The sequence below is a fragment of the Equus caballus genome, chromosome 6 (genome assembly GCF_041296265.1).
Source record: "Equus caballus isolate H_3958 breed thoroughbred chromosome 6, TB-T2T, whole genome shotgun sequence".
In the NCBI taxonomy this organism is placed as follows: Eukaryota; Metazoa; Chordata; class Mammalia; order Perissodactyla; family Equidae; genus Equus; species Equus caballus.
The window spans coordinates 76564353-76576791 of NC_091689.1; the positions used below are offsets into that span (position 1 = coordinate 76564353).

The 12439-nt window shown below is 42.7% G+C and overlaps 1 protein-coding gene across 8 annotated transcripts in view; it reads left to right on the plus strand.

Moving 5' to 3' along the window:
• The window catches only part of ANO6 (anoctamin 6), a 187854-nt gene that overhangs the window by 35565 nt on the left and 139850 nt on the right, over positions 1-12439 (plus strand). For 2 of the 8 annotated variants that reach the window (XM_023643421.2, XM_070271285.1), the window contains exon 2: positions 6345-6407. The exons of 5 other annotated variants lie outside the window; for them this stretch is intronic. In XM_023643421.2, coding sequence (XP_023499189.1) covers positions 6345-6407 — 63 coding nt within the window. Of the gene's footprint in view, positions 1-5042; positions 5229-6344; positions 6408-12439 lie in introns of all 8 variants that reach the window. One more of the 8 variants, XM_023643423.2, reaches the window with a different exon arrangement.

Consider the following 12439-nt stretch of genomic DNA (forward strand, 5'->3'; position numbering starts at 1 on the left):
ATTATTGCAGATCTAGTGTGTATCAGATATTTTGGGCTGTTCTAAATAATATTGAGATATTTGTTGCTATAAATATTCACATTTCAGATTATTTTATGAAGATTTTAAAAAGTGGAACTGTTGGACGACTCATTGTAACAGGGCAGTAAGAGGAGTTCTTTTAGAACGCTGGTTATTATTACTCACTGTGCTGCTCTCAAGGTTAGGAGCTGCCACCAGACATTTCCATTGCCTATTACTAACTTTTTATAAACGTGCATCTAACTTGCCTTTGGCAGGATTGTGTGAAGAGTTGGGGCTGAGACCTCAGTGTATCCAACTGGGAAGAGTTAGGGAGGGCAGAGGCAAGGGGATCGTGGCTGAGGTTGACGTTATGTCACAGCTAACATGCGAACTGTCCAGCTCTTTGTACTCATTTCAGAGGCCTTGGTCTGACTCATGCTTTAGGGCTGTGCTCCATGTGCGTGCTGACAGAGCTTGCTTGGCTCCCTTCTGTGAAATTCCAGACTCGTGAACTTGAAGTCCGTTGTGAAATAAAAGTAGCCTATAAAAAAAAACAGTATCTGTTTATCATCTTAACAGAAACTCCTCGTCTATTATCAGAGCTGGGAGAGACCTTTGGGTATCATATACTCTTCCCTGTTCTGACTACAGAGGAAGATTCTGAGGCTTCGAAAAGTCAAGCAGCGTTCTGAAGGAAGGCAGTTGGGGAGATGTAGAAGAGGACTGAAAGCTCGTGTCTCTTCGTTTATCTGGCGCTCATCCCATTGTCCGCCCCAAGTCGTCTTAGCCTTTGTTCTTCTCACAGGAATTGTTTTCTTCTTCCCACTTTTTAATTCCTGATTTTGTTCTCTGCTGTTTCCTTCAAAGATGTTATGCATTTTCAGCGTTAAATTCATATACATGCTGGCTGATGTCTATCGACAGTCATCATGGGGGTGATTTTGCGTGCTGGTGTGTTTGCAAGCTTTCTTCTGTGCTGGTCCTTAGCCTACTAATTTGACTGCTGACTGTCTCTCCATCTTGGCCTCATTGTTGATTGGAAAGTTTCTGTTGACTCTGGCAAATGTTACCAGTTGTCTTATTTTGCCCCCTCTGCTCCCTTTGTGTTAGTCCCTTTCGGTAGTTTTGTTGGATTTTGCTTTTTGTTAATTTTAAGAAGTAATACACGCTCCTGTGATGTGGTAAATGTGGGAACCTTGTCTTGGACCACAGAGTAAACAATTTTTAAATAGGTCATTCATGTTGAGAATAGGAATTAATAGGAATCAGCACAGATCTCTGCTGTGTTAATTTCATGATGGCTGATAGAAAATAAGGGTTAGTTGGTAAAGCTTTACCGTGAGTACACATGTATATATTTGTGTAAATGTGTGTATACTTTATGTGTAGTAACTCTTGCTTCTAAGGCCAAATTTATTTTCAGGAGAGCTTCATTTCTACGTAAGGACTTTAAGTGTGGGACCATGGGTCCCCCGATAATAATTAGAAAAAGCAACTTAAAAAGGCAGAGCACCAGATTTGGTCTGAGGCTGTCAGCCCCAACGTGAAGTAATTATGATGCAGTTAGAAAATCCTGTGGCTTAGATTCCAAACAATTTCTGGTCATCAGTATCTCAAAATAATTCACAGAGTTACCAGGTCCTTTCATTTATGAGAGAGAGGAATGACTCCTCATTTATCTTAAGTCTTTTGTGTTGGCAATTCCATCCTTAATTAAAAAAGCATTGGCATTTTCATGATGAAAATGGTCTTCCTGGGTTTATAGCTTAGTCCATTAATGTAGTGTTTCAAAACTGATTGGCGTTAGCCTGAAGAGTTACTTTTATACAAAAGCAACTTAAAAATTCATTTTGGGGTGTCTTGATTTTAAAGATGACTTGAGACATCTGTTCCTCCTGTGTTGGGTCTACTGAATCAGTATTAAGTTCCATAGCACTAAGGAATAAATACAGCGCACTTCACTTCCTCAGAAGATGGATAGCCATTCCCATTCTCTGTTAAGGGGCTTGAGGAGAGCCCAAGGAGACATACCCTGGCTCTATACCTCTCCCTTGTTCTTGTACTCATTTTCTTCTGTATCTTTCAGTGTGAAATAATAATAATGATAATGATGATAGCTATTATATTTCTTAAGTGCTTACTATCAGGCCATGTATTAAATCCCATTTAGTATTCATAAGATCCCCATGAAGATAGGCAGTATGATGCCCATTTTACAGATTTAGAAGCTGAGACCTTTCCCAACTGATCACCTGATTGACCTCCCGATGCCTCTTGATTGATTGATTTCTTGTCATTTCCCTACCAGCTCTAGTCCATTCTGCACATCACTGCTGGTCCCATCCCTGTGGTTTATAACATTCTCCTTCAGAAACGCCTTCAAAGACTCCACACTGCATAGGGATAAAGCCCAAAGTTCAGTATAGGTGCAGGTTGGCCCAACTTCTTTAACCTGATAGCCCACAACCTCCTTACAAGAACCTGCACCTCAGACCTACCCTAAGGTGAACGTGCTGTGTCCTCTCCACCTGTTTCCCCTGCTCCGACATTGGCAAATGCCTACAATTTGCAGGCACTGTGTTAGGATTTTAGGTAGATAGTTCTTGCCTTCATAACTTTGTACTCAGTGGCAAGACTGACCTGGACATAAATCACTTCTCCTTAACCTTTGTGTATCTAGTCCCAGATTGGTTTAGAGCTCTTGTGCTTGGTGAAACTTTCTCCATCCAGTCAAGGCAAAAGTGATTCCCCCGTCCTCTGAATGCAGCCTGGACTGACTGTACCAAGTATTTATCTTCAAGTTTTGATCTTCTTTTCACGTGCCTGGGTCTTAACCCACTTCTAGGTTATAGACTCGAGAGGCAAAGTCTGTGGTTTTACTATATCTCTGAACTCTAAACTCTAATTTTTAAAGAGAGTATTGATTAATTTGTAAAAATCTATAAAATTTTCATAAATAAGCTTTAGCCTTGGACTACCATACTTTTAATATATTCCATTGTGGTCTGAGACCACGTGTATTAAAGTATAAAAAATTAGGTTGGCACACAAATATGGTTTGTTTTCGTGGATTTTTTAAAACCCTGGTGCCAAGTCTTTTTTTTTTGGATTGAATTAATATTACTGTGACACCTTCATCTTCATTAGTTATCAGCACAGGGAGAAAGCCTTTTGAATATAAGCCAAGCCTTAGAAAGACACTAATAAATAAAATATCTTGGGCTCTAGTCCTTCCAGTTGTGGGATTTCTTTAAATTACCATAAAAGATAAGTGGTATGAGCAGAAGGAGTCCTGAATCAGGAGGTAGGAAACATATTCTAGTCTTGGCTCAAGTCACTTAATGGGGTGATCCTGACTTAGTCAGAAGCACCATGAGCCCCAGTTTCTTCACATGTCGCATGAAGCCATCTGTATTACAACGGACATGATGGGGTTTGGACCCATTGAAGACTTTTTCTGTGCCTGTCTGTGTTGTTAGTTGAATTGCATCTGTGTATTTATTTATATGTGGTATTAGTTTGCAAGGCCTGCTGGAACAAAACACCTGCCGACTGGGTGGCTTAAGCAACAGGAATTTATTTTCTCAGGATTCTGGAGGCTGGAAATCGAAGGTCAAGGTGTTCGCACCTTTGGTTTCTTCGGAGGCCTCTCTTCCTGGCTTGCAGATGCCACTTTCTCTGTGTCCTCGCATGGTCTGTTTTGTGTGTGTGCATCCCTGGCGTCTCTTTGCATGTCCGTATTTCCTCTTTTTATAAGGACACCAGTCAGATCAGATTCGGGCCCATTCCAAAGACCTCATTTTAACTTCATCGCCTCTTTAAAGGCCCCGTTTCCAAACATAGTCACATTCTGAGGTATTGGGAGTTAGGGCTTCAATATATTATTTTTAGGAGACTCAATTCAGCCTATAACATCTGTTTAAAATAACATTCATTTGTTTTAAATTGTGAACAGAAAGACCAATATAAAGAAGAACCCCAAAATAGCCATTCACCTATTTAATGCCTATTATTGAAAAGGGGAGGGTATAAGTACATGAAAAGATAGTTCGTACTGTATTGAAGGATGTAAAAGGAAAAATAATGCTCTGCTAACCCTCTACTCCTACAGGAAGGCAACTTCTTTCAGTACATTTACACAATGTTTACCATACAGAGACCAGGTGCATTTGTTTCATGTCTTCATGTCTTATTATAGAATACAGATCTTTCTGTATCGGCTTGTGCTCCGTATTGGCCTTCTTTTAAATGGCTACGTAGTATTCCATTGTGTGTGTGTACCAGATTTTAATTTAACTAGTCGCCAGTTAGTGGGCATTTAGGTTGTTTCGGGGTCCCCTCCTCCCCTTCCCTTCAATGGAGTTGCATTCCTTTTAATACTCATGATGGAAAGAATAGTGACAACCCCCCTAACAAAAATAAGTAGCCCCCAATTTTGGTGAAGACAGCCTCTGCTTTTCACCTTCCTGTTTATTGGTCCTCTTTAGAGTTGTTGTGAAAGGTGTTTCAGTCTTTCTTAGCCTCCGGTACCTGACCATCTGCCAGTGCCTCTCCTTCCTGCCTGATGTGCAAGGAGGGGCTTCCCTTGGCGGCCTCAGGTCATCTCTGTGCAGCAGTCCATCCTCGGGAAGAAAGGCCCTCCGAATCATTAGCAGGCATCGACTATTTTTAGTTAAGTAAAACAGTTTTTCTTGTAAGATTTGCTGTTTCCATGCCCACGACGGCACATGAATCCTTTCTGGCTGCTGCTTCTCTTTGGAGAGGGGCCAGCTTTCTAATGGAATGTGAGCAGTCTGACTAATCAAGATTTACTGCCGAGACCCGGGTGCCTGCTACTCATTGGATTTGCAGACCCTCCGAGCTAAGATGCAGCTCTGAGATGAAGCGCAGTGCAGAGGCCCCATCCTGTCCTTCGGGCCTCCCTCCTTCCCCAGGCCCAGCCTCTTCGCCACAGGTATCATCTGGCATTATTTTATAAGCTGTGCCACAGTACAGATGTTCTTTTCTGAAGAATTACTTGCATTTCTGACTCATTTCAGGAAATGAGGCGGTCTATCAGAGGTGTTCTTCATTTCCAGACCCCCGGAGAGTTCATTTTCTCCTGGGATTTCTAACCACATGTGGGCAGTGCTTTATTTACCCAGATGTGAGAAATAACAGTAATGAACAGTCCTCTTCTAAGGCAGCCTTTACGTCCCCGCAGAATCCAGTGTGAAGGCCCAGAGGTAACTTACTTTCTTATTAATGCGAATATTTCTGAGGCTTTGGTTTCGTGATGCTTGTGGACATGCTGTGTGTATGGGCTTTGGTGCAGGAAAAATATAATTTAGGAACAGCTTTAAGAGGTAGTCTGGAGTGTTTCTAATTACTGTTTGTTTAGTTCTCCATTGCCTAATAAGTGGATTTAAGTAACCTTGGTGGTAGGGAATGTAATGTTCATATTACAGTCAACCATGCACATCAAATTCTAACCAAGTATTGCAGAGAACACACCATGGAGTTATTTTATAGACATATTCTATTGAATTTTAATTTTAGAACTGAGAGCATTTTGGAATGGGCATTTTCTACCTCTCATGCATCAACATGAGTTGTGCATATGCCCCAAATCAACCCTACAGTGTGGTACAACCCCATTTAAAATTCATCGGTGGCCTTTGGCATTCTGTTCTCTTTTTAATTTGACGTGAGGGAGAGAGAGAGGGAGAAACTTAGAGTTTCTCTTTCCTTCCTTTTCCCATTGGCTTGGTATAGGAAACTGAAGTATTAAGAGGGCCTATAACAGTGGTTCTCAACCTTGGCTAGACCTTGGAATCAGCCTGGGAACTTTAAAAAATACTGATGCCTGGGTCCCACCCCAGAGATTCTGGTTTAATTGTCTGGAATGCAGCCTGCCCTGGGGTTTTTAAAAAAGCTCCCTCGCAGGGATGATATTGTGCACTCAGGGTTGAGAACCACAGACCTGAGAGAGCATCTCCTCCAGGGGTTCTCAGCCTTGGCTGCAGACTAGCATTGCCTGGAGAGCTTTTTCAAGAAACACCGATGCCCCACCGGTTGAAACCCTATTTCTAGAGGAGGGACCCAGTATTTTTAGAAAGCTCCCAGATGATTCTGATGCACAGCAAGGGTTAAGGTCAACTGACGTAATCTAGCCACCCTGTGTCATAGATAAGGAAAAATGAGAACTAGAGAGGTCAAATGGCTCGCTCACAGTCAGATCCTAGTTGTTGCAGCAGCAGGTCTGGGATTCAGGTCTGATGCCTCCAACTCGTCTCTTTGCTGCCTAGCACCGCCCCCGTATATTTATCTGTTGTATTTATTGATGCCTCCTCATCCCTCAGGTGATGATCCTGCCTCCAAGAGGCCTTTTCTGACTCCTCACGCTCTCCTTCCATCCAGTCAGGGTAAGATGCCCTTCCTTTGTGTTTAAAACTTTACTTACCCTTCCCCTGGGCTGTCAACTCCAGGAGGAGAGGTCCCATAGCTCCTTTATCCTGTCTACAACTTGCTGGCATGTAGTAGAGTCCCACAAAACATTTGTTGAAGTTCCCTAATTTTTTATTTATCAAATAGTCCACAGGGCTTGCTAAAAATAATCTATTTCTATATGCCAGCTTCTGAAAATAGCTTCTGAAAGCAAAAGTTCCTTCTTACCTGTCTGCAGCCCCCTGTACTTTGGGTCAAGGTCCCATACAAGGACTTCCCACCCCTCCCTTCCAGGAGAGAGATTTTTTTTGGCAAAAAAAAGAAAGAAAAATGTTTTTCAGGAAATTTTGATGACCAAACAATGGAACATGATTTCAGTGACCTTCTGTGTTGCTCAAGGTGTTTCCAACATCCAGGGATTTTTGAATATCATACTTAGAAGTGCACGTGACATTGGGGCTGGCCCCATGGCTGAGTGGTTAAGTTCGCACTCTCTGCTGCAGGCGGCCCAGTGTTTCGTTGGTTCGAATCCTGGGCACGGACATGGCACTGCTCATCAGACCACGCTGAGACAGTGTCCCACATGCCACAACTAGAAGGACCCACAACGAAGAATATACAACTATGTACTGGGGGGCTTTGGGGAGAAAAAGGAAAAAAAATAAAATCTTTAAAAAAAGGAAACGTGCATGTGGTATAAGTGAAAGGGAGCATGTGGCATTACCCTCAGGCAAAAAGTTGGCTGAAGAAAATAATGCTATTTTATGGAAATATGTTTTAAGGATTAAATTATTTCCTTTATTGTACTGCATATATAACTGAGCAGCCACATTCCGTGAGCACAGCTGAATTAAATCCTTCAGCCTCTCTGGATTAATACGTTAAAATCTTTTCAATTGATTAAAAAAAAAACACTATCCATCTTCTGTCATCTCAGTTTACTTAAGGTCATGCTTGGCCAGTGTCCTGTTTTTATTTGAAAAATATTTCCAGATTCGCAATATTTGTGTTTACTCTCGTCGCTATAACAGAGATTTGTCTCAGAGAGCAGGTTGCAGCCAGTGTCTCTAGCTTACACATGGTGAGGGGGCTCCACAGAGGGGGGGACAGAAAGTAGCTGTTTTTTTTGTTTGGAGAATTCAGGGTTAAAGCTTTTAGAGCCAAGAGCTGAGTTGTAGGGTAGATGTTAAGATGGTTTTAGGATGTTGCAGAAAGGAGAGAAGAAAGACCAGAGTGTGTGAAATCGTTTTCAAGTCTTAATAGGACTTCATAGTTTCATGCTGTGTGATTGGGAAAGTGGCGATGTGGCAGCGTGTAAGGGAAGCCACTGTATATCAGGGGAAATCTTCCTAGAACAAATAATTCCTTTTTTTTTTTTTCTTTTTTTTGAGGAAGATTAGCCCTGAGCTAACATCTGCCGCCAATCCTCCTCTTTTTGCTGAGGAAGCCTGGCCCTGAGCTAACATCCATGCCCATTTTCCTTTACTTTATACGTGGGACGCCTACCACAGCATGGCGTGCCAGATGGTGCCATGTTCGCACCCGGGATCTGAACTGGCGAACCCCAGGCCGCTGAGAAGTGGAACATGTGCACTTAACTGCTGTGCCACCTGGCCAGCCCCATAGAACAAATATTCTTAAAAATTTCAGAGAAAGGTAAGTCATTTAGCTGGAGGTAGATGTAAAACATTTTTATATTAAAATATTTTTGAATTATATTGTGAAATATAAAGTACAATGTTTGCATGACTTTTGTTTTAAGATAAAATATGAAATTTTAAAGAACCGCCTGTCTGGGGCTTGCCCCGTGGCCAAGTGGTTACGTTCGCACGCTCCGCTGCAGGCAGCCCAGTGTTTCGTTGGTTCAAATCCTGGGCGCGGACATGGCACTGCTCATCAAACCACGCTGAGGCAGCGTCCCACATGCCACAACTAGAAGAACCCACAACGAAGAATATACAACTATGTACTGGGGGGCTTTGGGGAGAAAAAGGGAAAAAATAAAATCTTTAAAAAAGAAAAAAGAACTGCCTGCCCATTCTCTCCTTTGCTGCTATTTGGATGAAAAATTAACAAACCAATAAGTTTTTGCTAAGTAACCAACTTCTATTACACTAATTTCAGAGGCTCAGCAGTACATTCCAGAAAAGGAGGAGGAGAGAAAGGAAGGGTTTATTACGTAAGACACAGTGTTCAGTGTTTTAAGTCTGATATACTGTCGAATCTTTACGACCTCCTTGCAAATTAGGACTTATTCACACCAATTTTTACATGTGACGAGGTTATATGCATCTGTCCGCTAGGGCGCAGATCCAGAATTTGAATCCAGGTCTGTCTGATTCCAAAGTCCTTGTATTTTTCCACCCAAACATGGTGTCGTATGTCATGAGGTTGGAGAAGTCTCCAGAAGAGACTTGTTATTAACTGAGTATTTGCCACACTTGTAGAAGCGGACTGACTTTAACTTCCCTTAGAGTTGTTATTTAACACCAACAGTTAACATTTATAAACTTCTGTGACACCCTTAAAAGCATTTTCTCATGATGGTCTGAAGTTCTGACTTTAGAATGACACGTTGTTATTGCAGTGACCCTCAGAGGATTCCAGTGTATTCATTGTCATGATTTACAAGGGAGGAAAGGAGCAGTGAGCAATGGCCATTTTTGGTCAAAAGACATAGGGTCAGGTAGAATTTTGTGATATGTCTCTCAGACATCACGCGTTTGACTTGGAGTGGGGAACAGAGCAAAGTGGTTGATCATTTGTGCCTTGCCATGCGATTCCTGGGTTTAAGAATCCTGACTCTATTAGCCACTAGCTGTGTGATCTCAGGCAAATCACCTGACCTCTTTGTGCCTTAGTTTCCTCATCAGTAAGATGAGAACAACAATAACTCGATTGTTGTTTGTTTTAAGAATTAAATAACATAAGGCGTATAAAGAGCTTAGAACATCATGTGATGCAAAGTTCATGCTCCATAAAGGTTTAGCTATTCTTAGTGGACAAAAGCTAGATGGTACACAGCCCAGGGATCCCACTCCTAGATACTGACCCAAAAGAAACGAAAGTGTCCACTAAGACCTTTTAGCGAAAGTTCATAGAAGTTCATTCATAATAGCTAAAACCTGGAAACAACTTGAATGTCCACCAACTGGTGAGTGGATAAACTGTGCTACATTCATCATTCATACAACGGAATACTATTCAGCAGCAAAAAGGAACAAATTACTGATTCAGGCAACAACATAGATAAATCTAAAAAGCATTATGCTAAAAGAAAGAAGCCAGACACAAAAGGCTGCATACTATTTGGTGTTGTTTATATGACATCCTGAAAAGGCAAAACTGTAGAGACAAAAATCAGATCATTGCTTGCCAAAGACTGGAAGTGAGCGGAGGAGACTGACTGCAGAGGGGCAAGAGGCCACTTTTTAGGGTGATGGAATAGCCTGTATCTTCATTGTGGTCGAGGTTACATGATTGTATACATTTGTCAGAACGCATCAGACTTAACAAGGGTAAATTTTTACTGTTAAACCACAATAAACTCGATTAAAAAAAAGTCAGATGCTGCAATATGAACAAAGAAGAGTGGGAGAAAAAGGGATTAGAAATGGTAAATAGTCTGAAGTTGCAGAAACTGCAGCTGTTCTGCAGTTTCAGTGATGTCTAAGATGGGAGGAAGGATTTCATCCATTTTCCTCTCACAGGCTGTGAGTTGGAAAAATGTAGAAACCTATAGACTCGTTGTGTCTTGGCGTAACCTGTCTGATGCTCTTTTCTGTGAGCAGTGGTCTGCTTCCCCAGTTTTTAAGCGTACCTGTTAGAGCTGTTCCTGTTTCACAGGCACAGGGATCTCCTGGGTTGCTTCCTGGGAGAATCCTGAGGGAGGGCTTGCCATGTGCTGAGGCATTCATGGCAACAGAGTGTTGGTGTTCTAGATGAAAAACGAAGTAGTCCAGTACACTTATGGGTAAGGAATGTTATCTCAGAGCATTGTTCATTCATCAGGAGTCACGGAGGCCCTTGGCACTTTGTCCTGGAGCTGATGCTTATCTCAGCAGCACTGGGCACAGTTGACCACTCCCTCCTTCCTGAAATTCTTTCTTTACTTGCCTTCTGTGACGCTCCTCCATCTTGATTCTGCTCACAACTCACTTGGTTTTTCCTCAGGCTCCCCTGCTGGATCCTTCTCTTCCTCTTCCTGGCCTTCTAAACTTCGGAGTGCCGAGAGCTTTGTTCTCTGACCTCTTCCCCATCTCAACTCACTCCTTAGGTCATCTCATTCATTTCCAGAGCCTTAAATACCCTCTATGTGTTGGTGACCTCTACATACTTATCTCCAGTCCCTATCTCTCCCTTGCTTCTCAGTTCCCTGTTTACTTCTCCACTTGGTTATCTAATAGACGTCTCAAATGTAGCACGTCCAAAACCCACTTCTTGATTTGTTTTCTAAACCTAGACTTCTTCCCTTGTTCCTCATCTCAGCAGTGACTCCAGCCAGTTGCCCAAGCCAAAAACCTGAAGTCCTCCTTGATTCTTGCCTTTCTCTCGCTGCTCATATTCCGTTCATTAGCATCTATGCCAAATCCAAGTGCTCCTGACTGCCCACCCCCACACCTAAATCCGAGCCCAGGCGCCACCACGTCTGGCTGGGACTTCTACAGTCGCTTCCTAAGCCATCTTCCTCCCTCCACTCATGTACCTCAGGGCTGAGTTCACACAATAGTCACAGTCATTCTTCTGCTTGATAATTTTATACTGCCTGCAGTGGTTTCTCTACAAACAGTATAAAGTCCAGACTCTTAGCCACGTTGTACTGTAGGCCCCTTCTGCCTCTCTGTCCCCGTCTCTTCCTTCTTCCCGCTCGGCCTGTCTCTCAAGGTGCTCCAGCCACACCGGCCTCTCACTGTCCCCTGACTCACCGCCCTCCTGCCTGGAACACTATTCTCAGCCTGCTCTCATCTCCTTTCACCTCCCAATCCCTTCCTGTCTAGGATCCTTGCTCCTGACGTCATCCAGTTCTCCCTCAAATGCCACCCCCTCGGATCTGGCATCTCTGACTCACCTATCAAAAATATCACTGTTACTCTCTATCCCCTTGACCTGCTTTATTTGACTTCAAAGCATTTGTTTCCACCTGAAATTGTGTGTTTTTGTTTATTGCCTCTGTGCCTTGGTAGATCATAAGCTCACTAAAGACATTGCTCTGGTGCTCAATAAATATTTTTTGAACTACCGAAGGAATAGTGAATTTATGCTCTGGTACTCATATTAAAAATGAAAGAACCAGGGGCTAGCCGGGTGGTGCAGCGGTTAAGTTCACACGTTCTGCTTCTCGGCGGCCTGGGGTTCACCAGTTCAGATCCCGGGTGTGGACATGGCACTGCTTGGCAAAAGCCATGCTGTGGTAGGTGTCCCACGTATAAAGTAGAGGAAGCTGGGCATGGATGTTAGCTCAGGGCCAGTCTTCCTCAGTAAAAAGAGGAGGATTGGCAGCAGTTAGCTCAGGGCTAATCTTCCTCAAAAAAAAACCGAAAAAACAACAAAAACCCAAACAAACAACAACAAAAATTAAAGAACCAAACACCTTTCTAGACCCTAACATCCCTCTCCATCTCACCTCATTTTTATGTCCCCTTTTAAGGCAGAATTTCTGAAATGTTACTTAGATGTGCTATAAGCTCTTCATTACTCATTTCCTCTTCACCCTGTTACAATCTGGCATCTTTTCCATCATTCTTGTGAAATGTATCAGGGTCATTCAAAATCTGTGTGTTGCTGCTTCCAATAGATGACATTCCTATCCTGTCTTAACTAGATCTCTGAGTAGGTTTAAGCACAGTTGTCCATTCTGTTCTTTTTTTTTTTTTTTTTAGGAAGATTAGCTCTGAGCTAACATCCGTGCCCATCTTCCTCTACTTAATATGTGGGAGGCCTGCCACAGCATGGCTTGCCAAGCGGTACATAGGTCCACACCTGGGATCCAAACCGGTGACCCCCGGGCCAC